The sequence below is a fragment of the Pleurodeles waltl genome, chromosome 1_1 (assembly GCF_031143425.1).
Source record: "Pleurodeles waltl isolate 20211129_DDA chromosome 1_1, aPleWal1.hap1.20221129, whole genome shotgun sequence".
Classification (NCBI taxonomy): domain Eukaryota; kingdom Metazoa; phylum Chordata; class Amphibia; order Caudata; family Salamandridae; genus Pleurodeles; species Pleurodeles waltl.
This window is the reverse complement of record NC_090436.1, coordinates 221,630,129-221,648,298: the sequence shown is the minus strand read 5'-3', so window position 1 is coordinate 221,648,298 and position 18,170 is coordinate 221,630,129. Positions and strand designations below refer to the sequence as shown.

General features: G+C 42.9%; 1 protein-coding gene across 2 annotated transcripts in view; it reads left to right on the top strand.

Annotated features, from left to right (window-relative positions):
- NUP155 (nucleoporin 155) overlaps positions 1-18,170 on the top strand; it is a 546,729-nt gene that overhangs the window by 124,402 nt on the left and 404,157 nt on the right. For both annotated transcript variants that reach the window (XM_069221247.1, XM_069221245.1), the window contains exons 11-14: positions 3,667-3,819; positions 6,089-6,189; positions 8,351-8,521; positions 16,469-16,579. In XM_069221247.1, the coding sequence (XP_069077348.1) occupies positions 3,667-3,819; positions 6,089-6,189; positions 8,351-8,521; positions 16,469-16,579 (536 nt within the window). The remainder of the gene's footprint in view (positions 1-3,666; positions 3,820-6,088; positions 6,190-8,350; positions 8,522-16,468; positions 16,580-18,170) is intronic.

Sequence of the window (18,170 nt, the reverse complement as noted above, 5' to 3'; positions counted from 1 at the left end):
AAGTGTGTGGGCCAGGCTGTTGTTGAATTTGTGCAATTTACTTTTGTGTACATTTTTGAAATGTTAGTGGAATTAGCTGAAGTGCAGATCTAATCATTTGGCGTTATTTTTTTTCGAAATGGGTCCTCGCTACAAAATTTGGTGTTAAAAAAAAAAAGTGTAAGAATTAACTACGCGCATTCTGTTGTTACTGCGAAGGGCGTGTAATTATGCTAAATGTCGTAATTTCGGAATTTTCACATAGTAATCATAATGGAAAATTACAGCGTTACACCAGCAAAATGTAAATTTCGTCCAAGCTTAAAGTGTGCCACATGGCCTCCTTATTACTGCCCTCTGGCATATAACGCCCATCGTGGGTTTTGCGCACGCCAGCTAACGCCTGCCAGTTTTTTATGCAAATGCCTCAAAACCCTAGCTTTGTCATTACACTGTAATGACATGCTGTATATTTTGTATTCAGATGGTACAAACCGCAGCATGGCTTGCAACTCTAGCCTTGTTTCAGTGTTCCCCCAGCGATGATATCAAGTGTTCAGGGTGGCATTTCAAGGGCTCCACTTATTTAGGGTCATCACAGCCTAGATCGCAGTAGGGCTCAGGCGAATCAGATTACCTGTGATTTTTTTTTTACACAACTCACTCTCTTGGACGTCTGTGCTTCCTGATAGCACTGAGTTGTGAGACTACCTCACCTGTTGATATTCCACATTGGCTCAACTTGCATCCTGTAGCCTCTTTTTCATCCAGTCGCCTGAGCAGCTTTCATCGTACTGTCATCACCCTTTGTTTTTAGGCTACCTCTGGTTCTCTTGTGTCCTCACTGTCTAGTGTGATCAAGAGTGAGGAGGAAAATCCAGCTTCCAGGGCTCATTTATGTAGCATAGCCCAGGGATAAATGAGGATCTCTTTTTAACCTTGAGGTAAACTGTCTTCTTAAAATAAATAACAGTAGCTTTTCCCGGCTTCCTAACCTTTTACCCTTTTCCCAAGTTAGACCCCACCTTCAAATTAACCTTCATCTTAACTCTTTATATTTACCTCTCGCTTCTTGTTTCACTATTCAGTGGAGAAGTGTGGCTCAATGGTTAGAGCGGCAGACCCTGAGGCAGAGATCTGGCTCAAGACCAGGGTTCAAGTCCCGCTTCGGCAGGTCTTGGGCTCAATTCCCCTTGACCAGATAATTCTCGCCTCGGTGCCTAATCTAATTCATGGGTCCCACTCTGCAACTCTGGGCAATAGCTTGCTTAATCTCCACAACGGCCCCAACAGCGCTTGGATGCCTGGCTTTACCCTGGGGGTGCTCAGGAGTGGGTGCCTCACAGGGAAAAGCCAGGAGGGGTTCCATAGCGGTATGAGTACAGCGCCTTGAGACCCTAACGGGTGAGTAGTGCGCTATACAAGTGCTAATTTACATTTACTGTTTTCAATTTTTTTTCCGGCACAGAGATAAACTTAAACGCAAAGCAAAATACATTATTCTAAAAAGTGATTTAAATTAATTTTTACTGCACTCACCATATTTATTTACTTTATTTATGTGTCTTCGTCCATTTTGCAACAAGTCACACTGCACTGTCCAGGACGACTCGCCTGCAAAATGGACATAACAGAATTTTTAAACCAGGTCTTTGCGTTTCTCAAGCACTAGATCTTCTGTAGATTAATGTGCTTTTAGGATTTCCTTGTTGTCAAGATTTGGAGTCCTCGCTATATTAGTAAAAAAAAGATAGCATGCTAGAATAAGTTAACAGCCCAGTCTCCTGAATATTTCGTCTGCATAGTCTCAGACAATGAGTGGACAAAGCTCTTTCTGGAGAAGTGTGCTGGCACCTTAAAGATCTTTTTGTTTTTGTTTGATTCTCCTCTTACGTGACCTTCTTACCAAGTGGGTTCCGGGGTGATCTGCAAACCAGAGTTATATTTCATAAACATCTGCATGTCGTCTTAACCAGTTAGCATTTTTCTTCACTTCTTACAAACCAGGTTTCTCATTTTTTGCTGCCATATGGTTGTTCATCACTCCTCTGTACCTGTGTAGTACCCATGGTCAAACTGCTGAGAGAGAACATCTGTTCCTTAGACGTTTGTGTCAGGTTATTGAGGCCTATATGCAAATTTAGCCTCAACTACAGACAAAATAGACCGGATAAAGTAAAAAAAAAAAACACCCCTTCCCTAAAAGGACCACCAGAACAACAATAAGAGAGCTCGAACTGTGCCCTTAAATGCATCCTAAGCAAATGGATACCTTGGAGGTTTTGGATGTTAGGTCTGTCCTGTAGGCATGCTGAAGAGTCTTCATAGTATTGACGGCAAGATCGGCAGGGTAACTGTACAGATAGACCACGAAAAAGGAGAAAATGGGAAAGCAGGTAACCAAGCTTGATATTGCAAAGTGCTGGATTCCTGATGTTGAGGATGAAGCCAATACCAGGGGGTAAAACTCTTTAAAAAATGGAGAGGAGATAAGGGCTAAAAACAGGTTTTGACTCTGGATCCTGGAACAACATTAGAATCGTGGGAAGCCTAGCAGTCAGCGAACACCGACAAGATAAAAACTGTGTTGAAAATAAGTAGGTGAAGCTTTTCGTAAGATTTTAGTTCTCCCCATGCCCATTTTGGAGAGTCCATCCAACCTAGGTCTGGAAACTCCTGCGTGATTTATCATAACCTGCTTGCCTTTACTGGGACTCGTGATGCAGTGCTGCATCTGCATAGAGAGAAATGGGTACTATCTTTTGCAGTGCTGCATCTGGATAGAGAGAAATGGGTACTATCTTGTGCAGTGCTGCATCTGGATAGAGAGACGTGTACTATCATGTGAGGTGCTGCTTCTGGATAGAGGGAAATGTGTATTATCATGTGAGGTGCTGCTTCTGGATAGAGGGAAATGTGTATTATCTTGTGCAGTGCTGCACCTGGATAGAGAGACGTGTACTATCTTGTGCAGTGCTGCATCTGGATAGAGAGAAATGTGTACTATCTTGTGCAGTGCTGCATCTGGATAGGGAGAAATGTGTATTATCTTGTGCAGTGCTGCATCTGGATAGAGAGAAATGTGTATTATCTTGTGCAGTGCTGCATCTGGATAGAGAGACGTGTACTATCTTGTGAGGTGCTGCTTCTGGATAGAGAGAAATGTGTGTTATCTTGTAGTGTTGTAATTCTGTCCGTGTTCCTTACTTCACACTTATAGTGCAATGTTCTTTGCAGATATTAAGAAATGCTTCAGTTGCATTATCTGACCATAGTTCTCTTTTCGACCATTTGGAGTGTACATGTCTAAGCATAACATTAATGAAATGAAACTTAATTTATAAAGCACACAAATACCCATAGGTGTTGCAGCTCTAAAAGCAGAACCCGAAACTGGATGGGGAATGCAGCCTTAAAGGAGCACAGGTAGGTTTAGAGAGAGAGAAGAGGCAGATTTTATTATTATTAGAATATTTTTGGGAGGGGGCAACATAGAGGGCTAACTTTTGCTACACATATAGACATTATGCTGCCATGATGCTTTCCTTTTGAGGCTTATTTACGGTAAGTAACATTTCCCTATTGTCTGTCCTGTCACTAAAAAAAACATCCAATCTTACTGTGAGCACAATCATCGATAATGCAGTATTTTCTAACTATCTTTAACTCCGTGTTTGTTTTTTTCAGGTGTACGAATGTATTTTAGCACAGTGCCATTTAAACATCCGGATGCTCGCCCCTGCATGTTGGCATTGGTTAGCATTCGTTTACCCCCTGGATTTTCTGCCTCTTCTACAGTAGAAAAACCATCAAAAGTGCACAAAGCTCTTTATACTAAAGGTAGGAGAGAGGTGTTGATTCATGGAGCCGTTTTGTATGCCTGTCTGAATTATGAGGCTTAGCTGTGGAAGAGAGAACATCAAGTTATTCTAGTGAAAGTGGAAATAATGCTGATAATAATTCTATAGAACCATAGCTAAAGAGAAGTTTTTTTTCAAAACTCTTCCTCAGTGGACAGTGAGATCATCACTTAAAACCAAAATACATTTGAAAGTGTAAAGGGTCAATGTTTTTGAATGATCCGTTGCTCTTCAGTGGGGTTGACCAGCTTCTCTCAAAGCATTAATTGTTTCTACACACTTACTGGATTTTATTTTTTGCAGCCAACTTGTTTCATGCACTATTGTTTTCAACCCCCTTCTTTAATAACAGCTGGCTCAGCACTAGTGCTCAGATGTGGCTGCTTGAGATCTACTGCCGCCTTAACAGGCATTCTTAGTCTCATCATTCTTAATGCTGGAGGCTCTCCATCATGATATTATCTTTGATATTCATCTGTACCCGGAATACCAGGACACCTCCTAATTCATACAATTTTCATTGTTTAAAAGCATTTCCCTAGGAAAATGTCCCCAAAAAAGTAACAGTTTTAGACTTTTTAAATAGTTTTCTTGAAAGCCAATTGGAATTTAGTTTAAGCAATAAAACATATTTGGCTATAAAGCCATTTGTAATTGTTCCTGCATAATTGAAAAACAGAAAGCAGGGAAGGATGCACATAACTGGTCATCCTTTTCACATAAAATTTTGATATTGCTTTTTTACTTCTGGAGATCCATGGTCTCCAAATGCTCAGCAAGTCGGAGAGGCTTTCGATATTTCTGCTTTGTAAAGAAAGAATGCTGAGAGTCACCAAAAATTGTGCAGCTAAGTAGCATTTTGAATGAGTGCATCTATCTAAAACCATCAGGATCCTTCTCACACTCATCTGCTTGCCGTCCCAGATCGATGGCTTTATGTACCACTGCATCTTTGTAACACCCTTCCCACTGTCAGCACCCGAAATGCCTATAATGGCTGAGGCAAGGAAATTTTAATGGCTACAGTCCTTCCATGCTACAGTGTATATTTCCCTCTTCTCCTGTCTAGTTTGACATTTATTTCTTCAAATATCCCTGGCAGGTTATTGGTAATTAAAATTGCAAAAGGCAGAGACCTCCGTGGTGATCTCGGTGCCCGAATATTTCAGAACTCTGCTTCTCAAAGCGATAGATGTCTGACGCAGAGGCACAAGCTTCCCCCAGTGGTCAGGAATTATGGTGTGTGCTGTGTCCAGTTTGCAGCGTTGGGGGGGGTCTGTAAAATACGTAAAGGGGGAAAAAAGACAGACTTCATTATGTAGTCTTTTGGGGTTAATAGTTCTGCTTGTTTTCCCATGCAGTAGTGAAGGCGATAGTTGGAGTCCTACCAAAACTGCCTCAAGGCTGGAGGCATAGATACTGACTGACGCCTGGGACTATCCAGCGCTTCCTTTCCGGTAGACAATTTTCTGAACTGCCGATACAACCTTATATTGCTTACATTTCCAAATAGTTTCTCTGCCTTCATCTTCTATGAAAATCTAGTACACTGGTTCTGACAAGTGTCTTAGAATCCCCTTTATTGTTAAACATTAAATGGTGGAAACTATTCTTAGCAGGGCTTCCCATTTCTGCCTCTGATAAATTTGTACTTAATTCAATTGCTTGCCTAATTCCTGCCGCCACAAAATGTGATCACAAGATGTCAATTATCAAGCCCATGCAGTAGCAACCCCTGTAAGCCTGCATCACTTTCAGGTTACCTTGCATCACATTTAAGACCATTCACAGACAACTTCATTGGTAGCCTCAGTTGTACGAGAAGCAATAACAGTTTAATGCTGTAAATTCGTCCAATTAGAAACCAAGAAAACTTTGTTCAAGTCCTCTCCTGCCTGAAAGCTTCTATCTTACCTTTTTTGTGTTGACAGTTTCTCAGGCCAGTATTGCTAGTATGCTTCTTTGAGGAAACTGCTTTTTGCAGTTGCTTTGTATTGCTGTGTAATTTGTGTTGTTACTTGTATAATGCTCTACAACCCCTGTGGATAAATCTTCACTTTATCAGACGTAAGTGACCTGGAAACACATGCTTAATACATAATACGTGTGTGCTTAAAGTACATTGTTTGCTATTTACACTTGGGTCAAGCAACACAGAGATATGATTTCTGTTGTTGTACAAATCTTTTGCTTGTATTTGTGTTTTAAGATTGTTCTTCTATCTGTTATCGTACGGTTTGTTACTGCAGGTGTGTTGTTGATGGCTGCTGCTGAAAATGAGGACAATGACATTTTATGGTGCGTCAATCATGACTCCTTTCCCTTTCAAAAGCCAATGATGGAAACACAGGTAATTCATAAAAAAAAGTACAGCTATGGAATTTTTAAATAAAAAGTTTCATAAAGCAGAATCTTCCTCAGTGGGCAATGGGAAGTAGTGAAATAAAAAGTACAAAAACCATGAAATTGTCAATGCATTAGAAGTGTAAACAGCAAGCAAGATGCAGGTAACAGTTTAATTATATTCTTGTTTTAAGGTGGAGTTTATAAGTATTTTTCGCCCTGAAAAAGTGCTTTCCTACTTCATTAGCATCAACAAGCTCATCTGAAAGATTACTAACTCAACCGTTAGATTTTATCTTGATTAGATTTGTCAAATCTGCTCCTCAGATTGTTTAACTCTTTCGGTGGTTCATTCATAGGTTGTTTCGAAATGTTGAGGCATTTTCAGTCCTGGATATTCTTTCACCAACTTGAATTCCTGATTTTAGGGCCATATTTGGTCAGTGTTATCCATATAGCACCAAATGGTCTATATCTCTTGGTGTATGACTGCATTGTGCCTGGGAATCTAGTTCAAAAGTAAGTATTCACTTTGTGAAAACCACGCGAAGAATATGTTTGCCTATAACCGTTCTAGATCTCGCACTCTTTTCCCTCAAGACATTTATTGTAGAAAAATTACAAAATGTGCACCAAATTAATTAATCAGCACCTTGTAGTTTGACACTCTGCTTGCTACAACACTTGCTCTAAGATGTCATATCAACCTCATAGCTGTACTTAAGAAAAGGGAGCTGAAGCACCATAGGCCAAGTGGATATTTGTGTTGTGGTTTTATGTGTGGGTGCATCTGTGCATGGCATTCCAGCTTCTGTTGTAATAATGAGGCAAGAGATTTGTATCCAGCAGTGATCCCATTCATATGGACAGCACCACAAGCTCAAGCAGTTACAAAAATGCCCATTTGCACCTCTACAACATTTCTAAATTCTGCCCGCATTCGGAATTCTCATCATTTAGGCAGTTGTGCTATCCATATTTGTGTACTGCCCTCCCATCTCCCTCATTCCCACACTCAAAACATTGTCTAAAATGTATATGGTTCAAAACGGAGCTTTCAAGCTTACTTTTGGTCTGAAAAACATGACCACATTTCTGCATATTGAATTAAATTAAACTATATTCCTATCAGTTAATCACACCCCCTCTGTCATTTGGAAGTGTGGCAATCAAAAAATCTCCAAGTACCGAACAGTCATATTTGTACTGAACAACATCAAAAGAATTCTCCATTAGTCTGAAGACACTAAGTTTATCACCTGCAAAGACGCCTTCCTAAGACACTATGAAATAATATTTCCAAATACCTCAAAAAATGTCCCAAATGTAAAGAGCTTCAAAGCGGCTGTGAAAAGCATAATTTTAAACAATGTCTCCTGATGACAGATGGTTTCTTGAACTTTGTTTTCAGCAGTTGGTTTATGCTTGCTTTTGTCGAGTCCTTTCTAACTTAAGCACTCCCTCCAACCAGCCAACCCCTATGCCTTAAGACTAGAATTATTTTCTGTTATATGCTCTGCACAGCATTTCAGTTCATTTAAATATCAATTTACTAACCCACAACAAATGTCCTGTACATCACGAATCAATTGTAATGTATTGCCAAATAACTTCAGCAATATTGCACTTTTAGTGACCACATTGGTGACTTAGGTTTTGAGAGTTTGATCCATTCACTGAAAGAAACTATTCTGTTCTGTGACCGCTAACTGTGAATCTGAGACGCTGCAGACCTGGGCATCTTCTGAGCCTTCCATTAGTTTGGAGATTTAAAAGCATTAAGCATTTTTGAAGCACAACTTATTCCCTTAATTGAACGAAGGACTTTTACCAAGTTTGTAACCAAACATTCTCGTATGTTTCGGACTTAGTCATAGATAACTGGAATGAAAGAAAGAGTTAACCTGCAGAGCTGAAATGTTACACACCTGTACCTTGCAGGTGCCTTAAGGAAGTGCTTTAGGGCTGGTGGAAGTGAAATTAGTACTGGTTTTCAGTTTTTTATTCGAATTAAAATCAAGCCCTCATCTCTATATTTCAGTTCCAAATTGAAGAAACCAGACACCCGAGGCAGTGCTGATACAATGCCAGTTCATTAATGCATGTTGGCAGTTTTTTTTTTAACTTGTAAATCCGACCAATCTGTTTCCTTTTCCTTTGTTTATTAGATGACCACTCGTGTGGATGGGCATTCCTGGGCACTTTCTGCCATAGACGAGTGTAAATATGAAAAAATCACAACGCCTTTAAATAAGGACATTGTTCCTATTACAGACTCACCGGTCCTTGCACAACAGCACATGATCCCACCAAAGAAGTTCGTTCTTTTATCTGCACAGGTCAGTGCAAATCAGCTCTTACTGTGGCACACTATGATTACTTTTTATAACTTATTTAAATTGCAAGTATGACTACACATCGTTTTGTTTAAATGACTAATTAGCGTAACCTGATTTTAAGCCATTTATGTTGTTCTTTTCAGCTATGTGTTTTAATTACTTAGTAATGTATTTTTACTAGGCGTCAAAGTTGTGATTTGTATGATTGCTTCACTAAATATATATTTCTTTATCCTACTCTTCGTAACAAACTAACAGCGTTTTTTCAATAGTTTAATATTGAATGAAGTTGGGTTACAATGTGTCCTCATTGTTTATAGATTTACTGCTGTATAAGGCTTTAAATGAATGTGTACTCAATCATGTACATATTTGACATGGGGTGATTTGTTTTTTATCGTAAGTTTACTTAATTATTAGCTCGGATACTGGGCCAGCTCCAAATTAGTTTAAGCATATTGTTAGTCTATGCCTCTTTTATTTATACTCATTTTTGTTTTGCCATGGCAGGGGATTTCCTGTGCTCTTGCTCTTTACTCATTCAAAATGAAATGCTGCTTTTGCAATAAATGTAGCACTCAAGGGGGCGTGGCCAATATGGCAGACATATAGAATGTGCCTTTCCGTCTCTACCGTCCCTGCCACCTGTCTGACCCGGTTTCCCTGCCCCGCACCCTGGCTAGCGTGAGCCCATGGTGCACACAAGATCGGCGGTGACAGACCCCCTTAGATAAGGTGAAGAAGCTACCTTCTCCATATCAACAACTACATCTGGCGGCAAAAACTGAGAGCGACGGGCTACCCTGAACAACATGGCACTCTGAGGCCCTCCGCGCAGGCGTGACACAGATGAAGTGGCTCCCTACGAATGGAGGGAGAGCCTCTGTGGATTAGGGACCTTCTCCCAGTCCAGTGGAGTGATGGCCGGCAGCTGAAGGTACTCCACAGGGCCATGTGAAAGCAGCAGACCCCCCGATCTCGTTGCGACCTGCTGGGCGCGGCCTTCCCCGTACTCAAGGGTTCACTGTGCAGCCTTGGCGGGCCCATCTACGACATTGTGCACATCTCACCCCGAAGACAGAGTCGTGTTTGGGGCGTGGGGAGGCCCGGGCCACCCTTTCACCTTAGGGCCCCAGGCCGCTGAGAGACACCCCTCACTCCTCTCCTCCTGACCCCAGCAAAAGCCAGACAGCACACATCATTACCACATGAGGGCTCAGGCGGGAGGTTGAGTTGGCTCATATGCCCCCATCCAGAGGGCTGAATGGACTGTATGCCTCAAACGCACTCCACACATCCATGGAGTAAGGCAACTCCCAAGGACATTCTGGCCCACACTGCTGCATGAACGAGCTGGGCCTCACAGGGGAAGATGCCTGACTTGCACCACGCAGACTTCCTGCACTAAGACGCACCTGTCTCCCAGAGAGATGCCCCAGTACATACTACTACAGCAGTGCGGGCCTCCAACTGTGACTGGGTGGTGAACTCCCACAGGTCGGGGCACTGCTGGTGGTCTGCCTTTGCAGCCCCTTGCGAGCTCCCGGATCCCAACTTGTCACCGCATCATACTGGGTGAGTGCTGCTACAAGTTTATGGAACCAGAGGGGCTCCTGCGATCGCAGTAAGGGGATCCACTACGCTGCAACCTGCTTCGACCCTAGGCGCTGCAGGCTTCTGAGATTGGCTGGGCACTAGACCGAGAGCCTTGCCACAAATACACAGAACACACACACCCCACCGGGGCCATTCTGGGACGCATCTCAAGACTTTCCTCACTGAAGTGACAGCACTTGTGGTGGCTGTGGAGTTCATGCGATTGGTGGGCCGTTCTCAGAGGGGTGGGAAATGCTATCCCTCAACAGAAACAAGGCTTGGGCCCACTATGGGTTACTCCTTCAATGATCAACTGTGGGCCAAGCAAGGTTAGAGTCACTGCTAGTGCCACCACTGTCTTGCACCTGCACTTCAGGGCACTTATAGCACTCCCATTGAGGGGGACCCTAGTGCCTCCCTCCCAAACCAGACCTTCATTGATGAAAGGAGTCATGGCCAAGACACGTGGGAAGAGGGACTGTACCGTAAATGACATGTTAACAAAATATGCTAGGCCCTTCTCTGGTGACCATACCTTACTCTCTAGTCCAGACTCTGCACCCAACAGTGAAGAGGCCGAAAGTCCGGTGACTCACTCCTTCCTAAAGGCCGTGTTTGCATCCCTTGGGTAAGATCTCTGAACAGTCAAGAAAGCTCTGTCAAGCCACCTCAAGCATATTCGCTGCGATCGTGATGAGGTGGGGGGGATGGGATCAGAGTCTCAACCATTGAAGACCACGCCACGAGCTATGATGAAAAAATCTAGCAGCTACAGCAGGAGGGCATTAGGCTCGGAGACCAGCAGCGTGACTTGCAGCCACATGCCAACAGATTGTGATGAAACAACATACATATCAGGGATATCCCCACGGGTTCGGAAGGCACGGATTTAGGAGAGTATGTACAGGGTCTTTATTGGTCTATCTTGGAAGTGTCGCCAGAGATTGCCATTCAGATAGACAGGGCACACCGAGTGGGACCACCACGACTGGACAAAACACCCCCTGCGGACATAATGGTGTGCGTTCATGACTTTCAACTTAAGGGACGCATCCTCCTCATCGCCAGAGTCTGACACCCGATACAGTTTAAAGGGCAGAAACCAATGCTATATCAAGACCTACCAGTCTCTACGTTAGAGAAACACCAAGATTTCCAACTACTCACTTATGAAGTAAAGGCCTCTTGTACTCTTGGGGTCATCCCTTCTGGGTGATCTTCAGCCCATATGACAATCTTCTCCAGCTACGCTCAGTCAAGGAAACTTGTCAGCTGCTCAACATTGACAACTCCCCTACTGATGACTCACAGGCCAGTCCTCGAGAACAGAACGCCTGCAGGCGGTGTCAACGCCGAGGTACCAGGTCTTCGTCAGGGGTCGGGACTGAGATCCGATCCAGAGACCATAGCACTGGAGCGACTTGCAGTGCTAGAGACGCTATCCGGTTACTCCGCTGGAGCAGACAATATCTGATCTTCGTCGAGACCCCAGAGACTACTTCACAGGCTGAGATGGGTAGGTCGTGAGGTGGAAGCGGAAGACTCCCAGTGCCACATCATGCACCTGTCTTTTTAACTCCCACTGGGGCTGTCTGGCCTTTGGGACAACTCATCTATAAACAATAACAATGTTGAGCCTGTTGTTCTTTCTTGTTTTTTGGGGTTTGTTTTGGGGATAACTCACAGAGCATGGTTATTTATGGTTTATCCAACAAATCTCTATATGAGTATACCTGTAGTCGAAGGCTGCAATGGATGTCATGCTTCCACCTCTAGGGTATTCCACTGCTTGACCACCACGTCTCTGCCAAGCCCAGTACCATAAAGATCATCACCCTTAACGTGAAGGGACTTAAAATCCCTGTCAAACACCGTGCCATCGTGTCTTACCTGGACCTCTGTCTCCTCCAAAAACCCACTGACTAGCAAACGACTGGCACAGAATGCATTTGCGAGCCTTTCTGCACCAACTCTTTTCCTCTACCCCATCCAGAATCTCAGAGGTGGCCATACTAGTGCTCCGCAGCTTTCAAGGAAAGATAGGTCCTAAAGTACTTGAAATCAAATGTAGATTACAAGCCCATTCAGTGACCCTTGGCAGTCAAACCTTTACCATGGGGACCATCTACACCCCTAATAAAGGACAGGAAAGTTTCCTCTGCCATGCAGTAGCTGAGGTGATGGGCACTCGGGATATGCTGGTATTTCTATGGGAGAATCTTAACTTTGTATTCAACAATGACTTGGACAGATCTGCTCATTGCTATGGACAGACTGGGGCCCTTTCCCAGGAAGGTGTGCTTTGGCTGTGGGAGTGGGTCTGAGTGACATCTGGCGTGCACTACACCCCCACACCCGGGATTACACATTCTACTCAAACTCGCATAAAACCTATGTTCACATAGGTCATTTCCTGGGAATGACAAACCTCCAGTCCTTGGTCAAAGCATCAGAAATAGAGCCCCGCTCTTTCTGATCATGCAGTGGTCTTCCTCTTCATAACCCTCCCTCCGATGAGAAGACACCCCCCCCGGGCTTTGGCTGATGCATGAAACCCTACTTCACAGACCTGAAGTAGTTAAGAAGGTCAACAGGGCGTTAGTAGATTTTCTGGCACTAAACGACACTGGCAATATTTCGAGCTTCACACTTTGGGTAACCCTTAAAGCATCAGAGGCGAGGTGATAGCTATCTCAGCAGCAGACAACAAACTCCACAGGGATGAAAGGTGTGATTATCCTAAGAGGTCGTGCAACATCAGAACAGACGGCCGTTCTGGGTCAGCCAATCTAGATTGAAGAGGTTTTCTCTGCCACTGCCCGACAAACTCCTCAAATCTCTAGGGACGGACGACTTTCTGGTTCTCCTTTACAAAATGTTTTGCACAACCTTTACCTCCGTACTGACTTGACCTTTCAATTCAGTCACAGGCCCAAACAAAGAGCCACCCTCTATGTTAGAGGCCTATACAATGGTCACCCCAAAACCTGGGAAAGATCCATTCCACTGCACCTCATACGGCCCGATATGCCTCCTTACTGTAGACTTTAAATTATTTACCAGCATTTTAGATGCCCACCTTGGTGCCTTCTTGCCAGGTCTAATTGCACCAGATCAGGCAGGCTTTGTGCCACACTGCCACTGCAGTGATAACAGAAAACATACTATACACCTGATCAACAAAGCCCAACATTCCAATCGTTAGAGGATGCTCCTGGTTATAGACGCCGAAAAGGCATTCGATCGGGTCCTATTGGCCCTACTTAGAGGCCACACTTAAACATATTGGCTTCAACTAACAATTTTGTAAATGGATCAATAGCAATTATGGCCTCCCGACCGTGGCCATCCGAGTGAATGGGCAAGCATCTACTCCATTTCTCATATGCAGGGGTACCCGCCAGTGATGTCTCCTCTCACCTCTGCTCTTCGTGCCATTCATGGAACCCATAGCCCAGGGTAAATGCGATAATCCCACTATTAAGGGCATCCCTTTTGGGGAGGGAAGAGCACACTATCAGTCTTTATGCTGACAATGCCATAATAGCTCTGGAGGAACCAATCACATCCCCTCGGCCCTTACCCTCTTGATGAGTTAGATACTTTCAGGCAAGGGACTGGATTTTGTCTTAATGTTCACAAATTACAGGCCCTTTATTTTTTCGCTGACCACCGAAACAGAACTTTCAGATCAATATGCAACTCAGTGAACCACTACCTCTTTTACCTATTTAGGTATTCAGCTGACCTCATCAGCCAGAGAAAATTATCCGGCCACACATCAAAATCGACTTAACTACATGGAAGCATTTCTGTCTCTCTTGACTTGGATGAGTGACTGCCCTGAAGATTCGGCTGTGCCGAAGATTTTGTTCCTATTCCAAGGTCTCTGTAGGACACTGGCCTGGTGTGTGGTGGGTACCTAAGGTACTTAGACCTTATACCAGGTATCCCGTATTAGAGTAGTGTAGGCAGTGTCTAGAAGCCAGACTCACTAGAGGTAGCTGTGGATGATCAGCCAACGCTTATCTAGCCTAAGCCTACCTAAATGCAGGATCCCCACAGCTTACGTCAAGATTCCTGAAATCTTTGATGACTGTATTAAGTATCTTGGGCTTTGTGATAATAAAGAACTTTGTGAATGATTCAGTTAGGATCTAAATTACTGTGGTGTTGCTTTCAAAACATTGAGCTTTAGTACCTGAGTGACAGCCTTCAGCCCATTAACTAGTGGATTGGACCTCAATTTTATTATTACAAACTATGTACTTGATGACCTTGCAGAAGTGTAAATTTTAACCTTAGTGTTTCTATATCTCGTTTTGTAATTCGTTTTTAATGTTTTATACAGCTTTTAGTCTTTTCGGATGAGTTTCTACCCTTTTATTTCCACTGCCGGGTGCCACTGCCCTCAACAGTGTTATGAGAGATGTCTTATGGAAAAACTACAGTAATGTGAAATTCCACCAGACTTCTTTAGGGCGGTAACCACTCCCTACACTGACACGTGAGTGAAAGTTAGTTTCCCATCATGTGCACCCTCAACAAAAATTCACTGTAGAGGCTTCAAACAAGGCTGTATCCTCATGCACTATTGTTCAGTCTCTAAGCAGCAGACCTGCTGGCTTCTTGGCTTCCATCTCAGCTTTTCCACCTAAATTTGCTGGTCAGAAAATTCAGACACAGAAAATTCAGAAATGTGAGCAGGGCTTCAATGATCATTGAATGCACTTGAGCAGTTATGCCAAGAAAATAGAATTGAAATAAAAATGGCTAAAAATAAGCTTGTTATCTTTCTCTGAAAACTAATTAAAACGGGTTCTGCAGCCTTCAGCGATGTGAAAGAGTGTTCGCCATCATACACATACTTGGGGATGTAGGTGAACGAAAGAAGGCACACGCTCATTCACCTGAATGCTGAGAAAAACATCTCTTGATCACTAACTGATGTTTTCCAAAAGGTATGTGAGAGTCTAGCCTGCCCAGAAAAAATACAGTTTGACGTGATCATCAGCAAACTAATGGCTACATTATCATATGGCTCCAATGCACTGCAAATGAACCGGACACTTGGCTATATAGGGAACAGCTCAACTGTTGCTGGCAAATTTTCCACCTGCCTATATGCACCTGATTAGCTCTTTGATTTGATCTCAGTCTCCATAGACAAAATCTTATGCTTATGGCTAAATTTCTTACTGTGGCAAAGCAAAGACTGCCAACGATGGATCTCAAAAGAGCCATATATAGTGAGAACACTTGGAACACTCGCATTACACAATCAGGATGCAGCAGATCTTTGGGAGCCCCGCACCACTCTAAATTACCTGGGTAAGAAGGCACTCACCAAGCAGGTGAAAATCATCTCTGCCATGACTGATTTTCGAGGAGCTGGCAAAAAATGCGCACATGGTAGCTGGATGCTCCAATTTTACGACCCTCTGCGACTGCCTACATTCTTAACTTCGCCTCTTTCAAAGCCACAGCAATAACAGCTAACGCGACTATGATTTGTTCAGATACCGTTAAAAGGCTATAGATGTGGTAGACTGAAGGGAATCTATGGATCCCACATGTGGATTATGTAATTATCCTACAGAGTTACTATTCCTCATTACGTGTATCTGTGATCAGCTTTCTTAGCACAGAAAAGTTTAGTTAAGGCTGATGTTTAGAATTCTAAACATGTGTTTTCGTAACAAAGCATTGGAAGCCTACCTAAATGCAGGATCCCCACAGCTGACGTCCAGATTCCTGAAATCTTTGATGACTGTATTAAGTATCTTGGGCTTTGTGATAATAAAGAACTTTGTGAATGATTCAGTTAGGATCTAAATTACTGTGGTATTGCTTTCAAAACATTGAGCTTTAGTACCTGAGTGACAGCCTTCAGTCCATTAACTAGTGGATTGGACCTCAATCGTATTATTACAAACTATGTACTTGATGACCTTGTAGAAGTGTAAATTTAAACTTAATGTTTCTATATCTTGTTTTGTAATTAGTTTTTAATGTTTTATACAGCTTTTAGTCTTTTCGGATGAGTTTCTACCCTTTTTTTTCCCTTGCTGAGTGCTTTATTCCAACTTGCCTATGACATTTTAGTAATCTGCTATGATTTAATACAGAAAAGGTTGATGTCAGTACGAAAGTGGACTTTTTGTCCATCATTTGAGGCTTTGAACTGCTGTTTGGGGCTTGTTATGGTTGGAGTTTCCCACTGATTAGTGTTGAAATTTTTATGTTATAATCTGTATGTATGTATAAGTATGATAAAGGCTTAGTCTGATTATGGCCATGATTTTTGCGAATTGTGCTAAATAAAATCTATCTACCTCACTATTTTTCTAGGGAAGCAACATTTTTCATAAGCTTAGACCTGTGGATCAACTACGACATTTGCTTGTCAGTAATGCAGGCGGCGATGGAGAGGAAATTGAGCGTTTCTTCAAGCTTCATCAGGTAATTTACTATTATTATTGATGTTATGGTATTTTATGGATTATTTCTGAAGCACAGCTACCACTACTGGTGACCCCAGTGTTGTTAAAACAAATAGATTAATTATTATGCTATATTTATTTAATTAATGATCAAAACATAAATAGTAGCTACATAGGAAAATAAAGAATTGAGGATTGTTGAAGGATAAGAGCAAATGGTACATTCGTTCATAATGTGAATTTGGTTTAAACACAACCTTGTTAATGGTTGATAGAAGTGTGCTAGGATTTCACAGGGATCACCAGTCTGTTTATTGCCATAGTTCTCTGCACTAACCAGCTATGTGCACTATTCACAGATTGCATTGGATCTAGAACATGAAGAATCTTTGGTAATCTAACCTCATGCAAGTCTGAAATGTGTCTTGCATATCTTGGTTGCTATGAAATGTTACAATAAGAAAAATATGATCTCTATTCTTACAAAGGAGTTTTAAAGAATGAGGTACTAATTCAACACTCTGTCCAGTTGATATATCTGATAACCACAGTTAAAATTTGTCTTTAGAGGCGAAACTTTCCATACATTTTTAGTAAGGCATAGCTAGTCTAAGCACCAGTGCATTCTTAAAGAAGCAAGCCTTACTGGTCTAATGATGTCTTAGGTTCATGGTCTGAGAACGGAAAAGAAATGTGGATTCAGCATTCCATCCTCAAATCCCAATACTAAATCTTTGCCTTCTGAAGGCCATCTCCAACCTCATCGCTTCCCTAGCCATTGACTCCCACCACTAAGTCCTACTTGGCGACCTCAATTTTCACGGTGACGACCCAGGCAATGCTAAATCCACCTCCCTCCTAGAAAACCTGAACAACATTGGCCTCACCGAACTGGTCACCAAACCCACGCATTAGGCCGCACACAAACTCAACTCCATCTTCACCTCCAACAAAAGAATCAAATTTATGTACATCATAGAACTCATCTGGACGGACCACGCCATCATTCACTTCACCGTCTTTGACGCACAGCACACCACCCCGAAGCATCACAGCTCCCCCCACCGCAGCTGGGGCAATGTAATGGAGACACTGTGGACTCATGCCCTCAGGGCCACCCAACCCAAAGCTTTGTCAGACCTCGGCTAGGCCATCCAGAACTTCTGTGCATGGATCACCAAATGGGTGATGGGGGAATTGGATGGGGGAATTGGAGAGATTCGAGGAGGCTGCAGGTTTTAGAATCAACTATGCGAAATCTAGCATCGTTTACATCACGCTTCCGAAAGTCGACCAGACATACCTGGAACAATGTTTCCCATTCATGTGGGCACCTCAAGGAGTTACTTACTTGGGACTCCAGATAATCCCAACGATGGGGCGTATGATAGACAGCAACTATGCATAGCTCATGCAGGGTGCCAGGGCAGACCTAATATCCTGGAAATAATATGTACTATTTTGGCTCGGCAGATTAGAGGCAGTTAAGATGTCACTGTTTCTGAAGATGCTGTACGTCATACAAACTCTGCCGCTACAGCCTCCCCACTCAGTCCTTGCTAAACTACAAGGGCTAATAGATGATTTCATTTGGGTATGCAAAAAGGCAG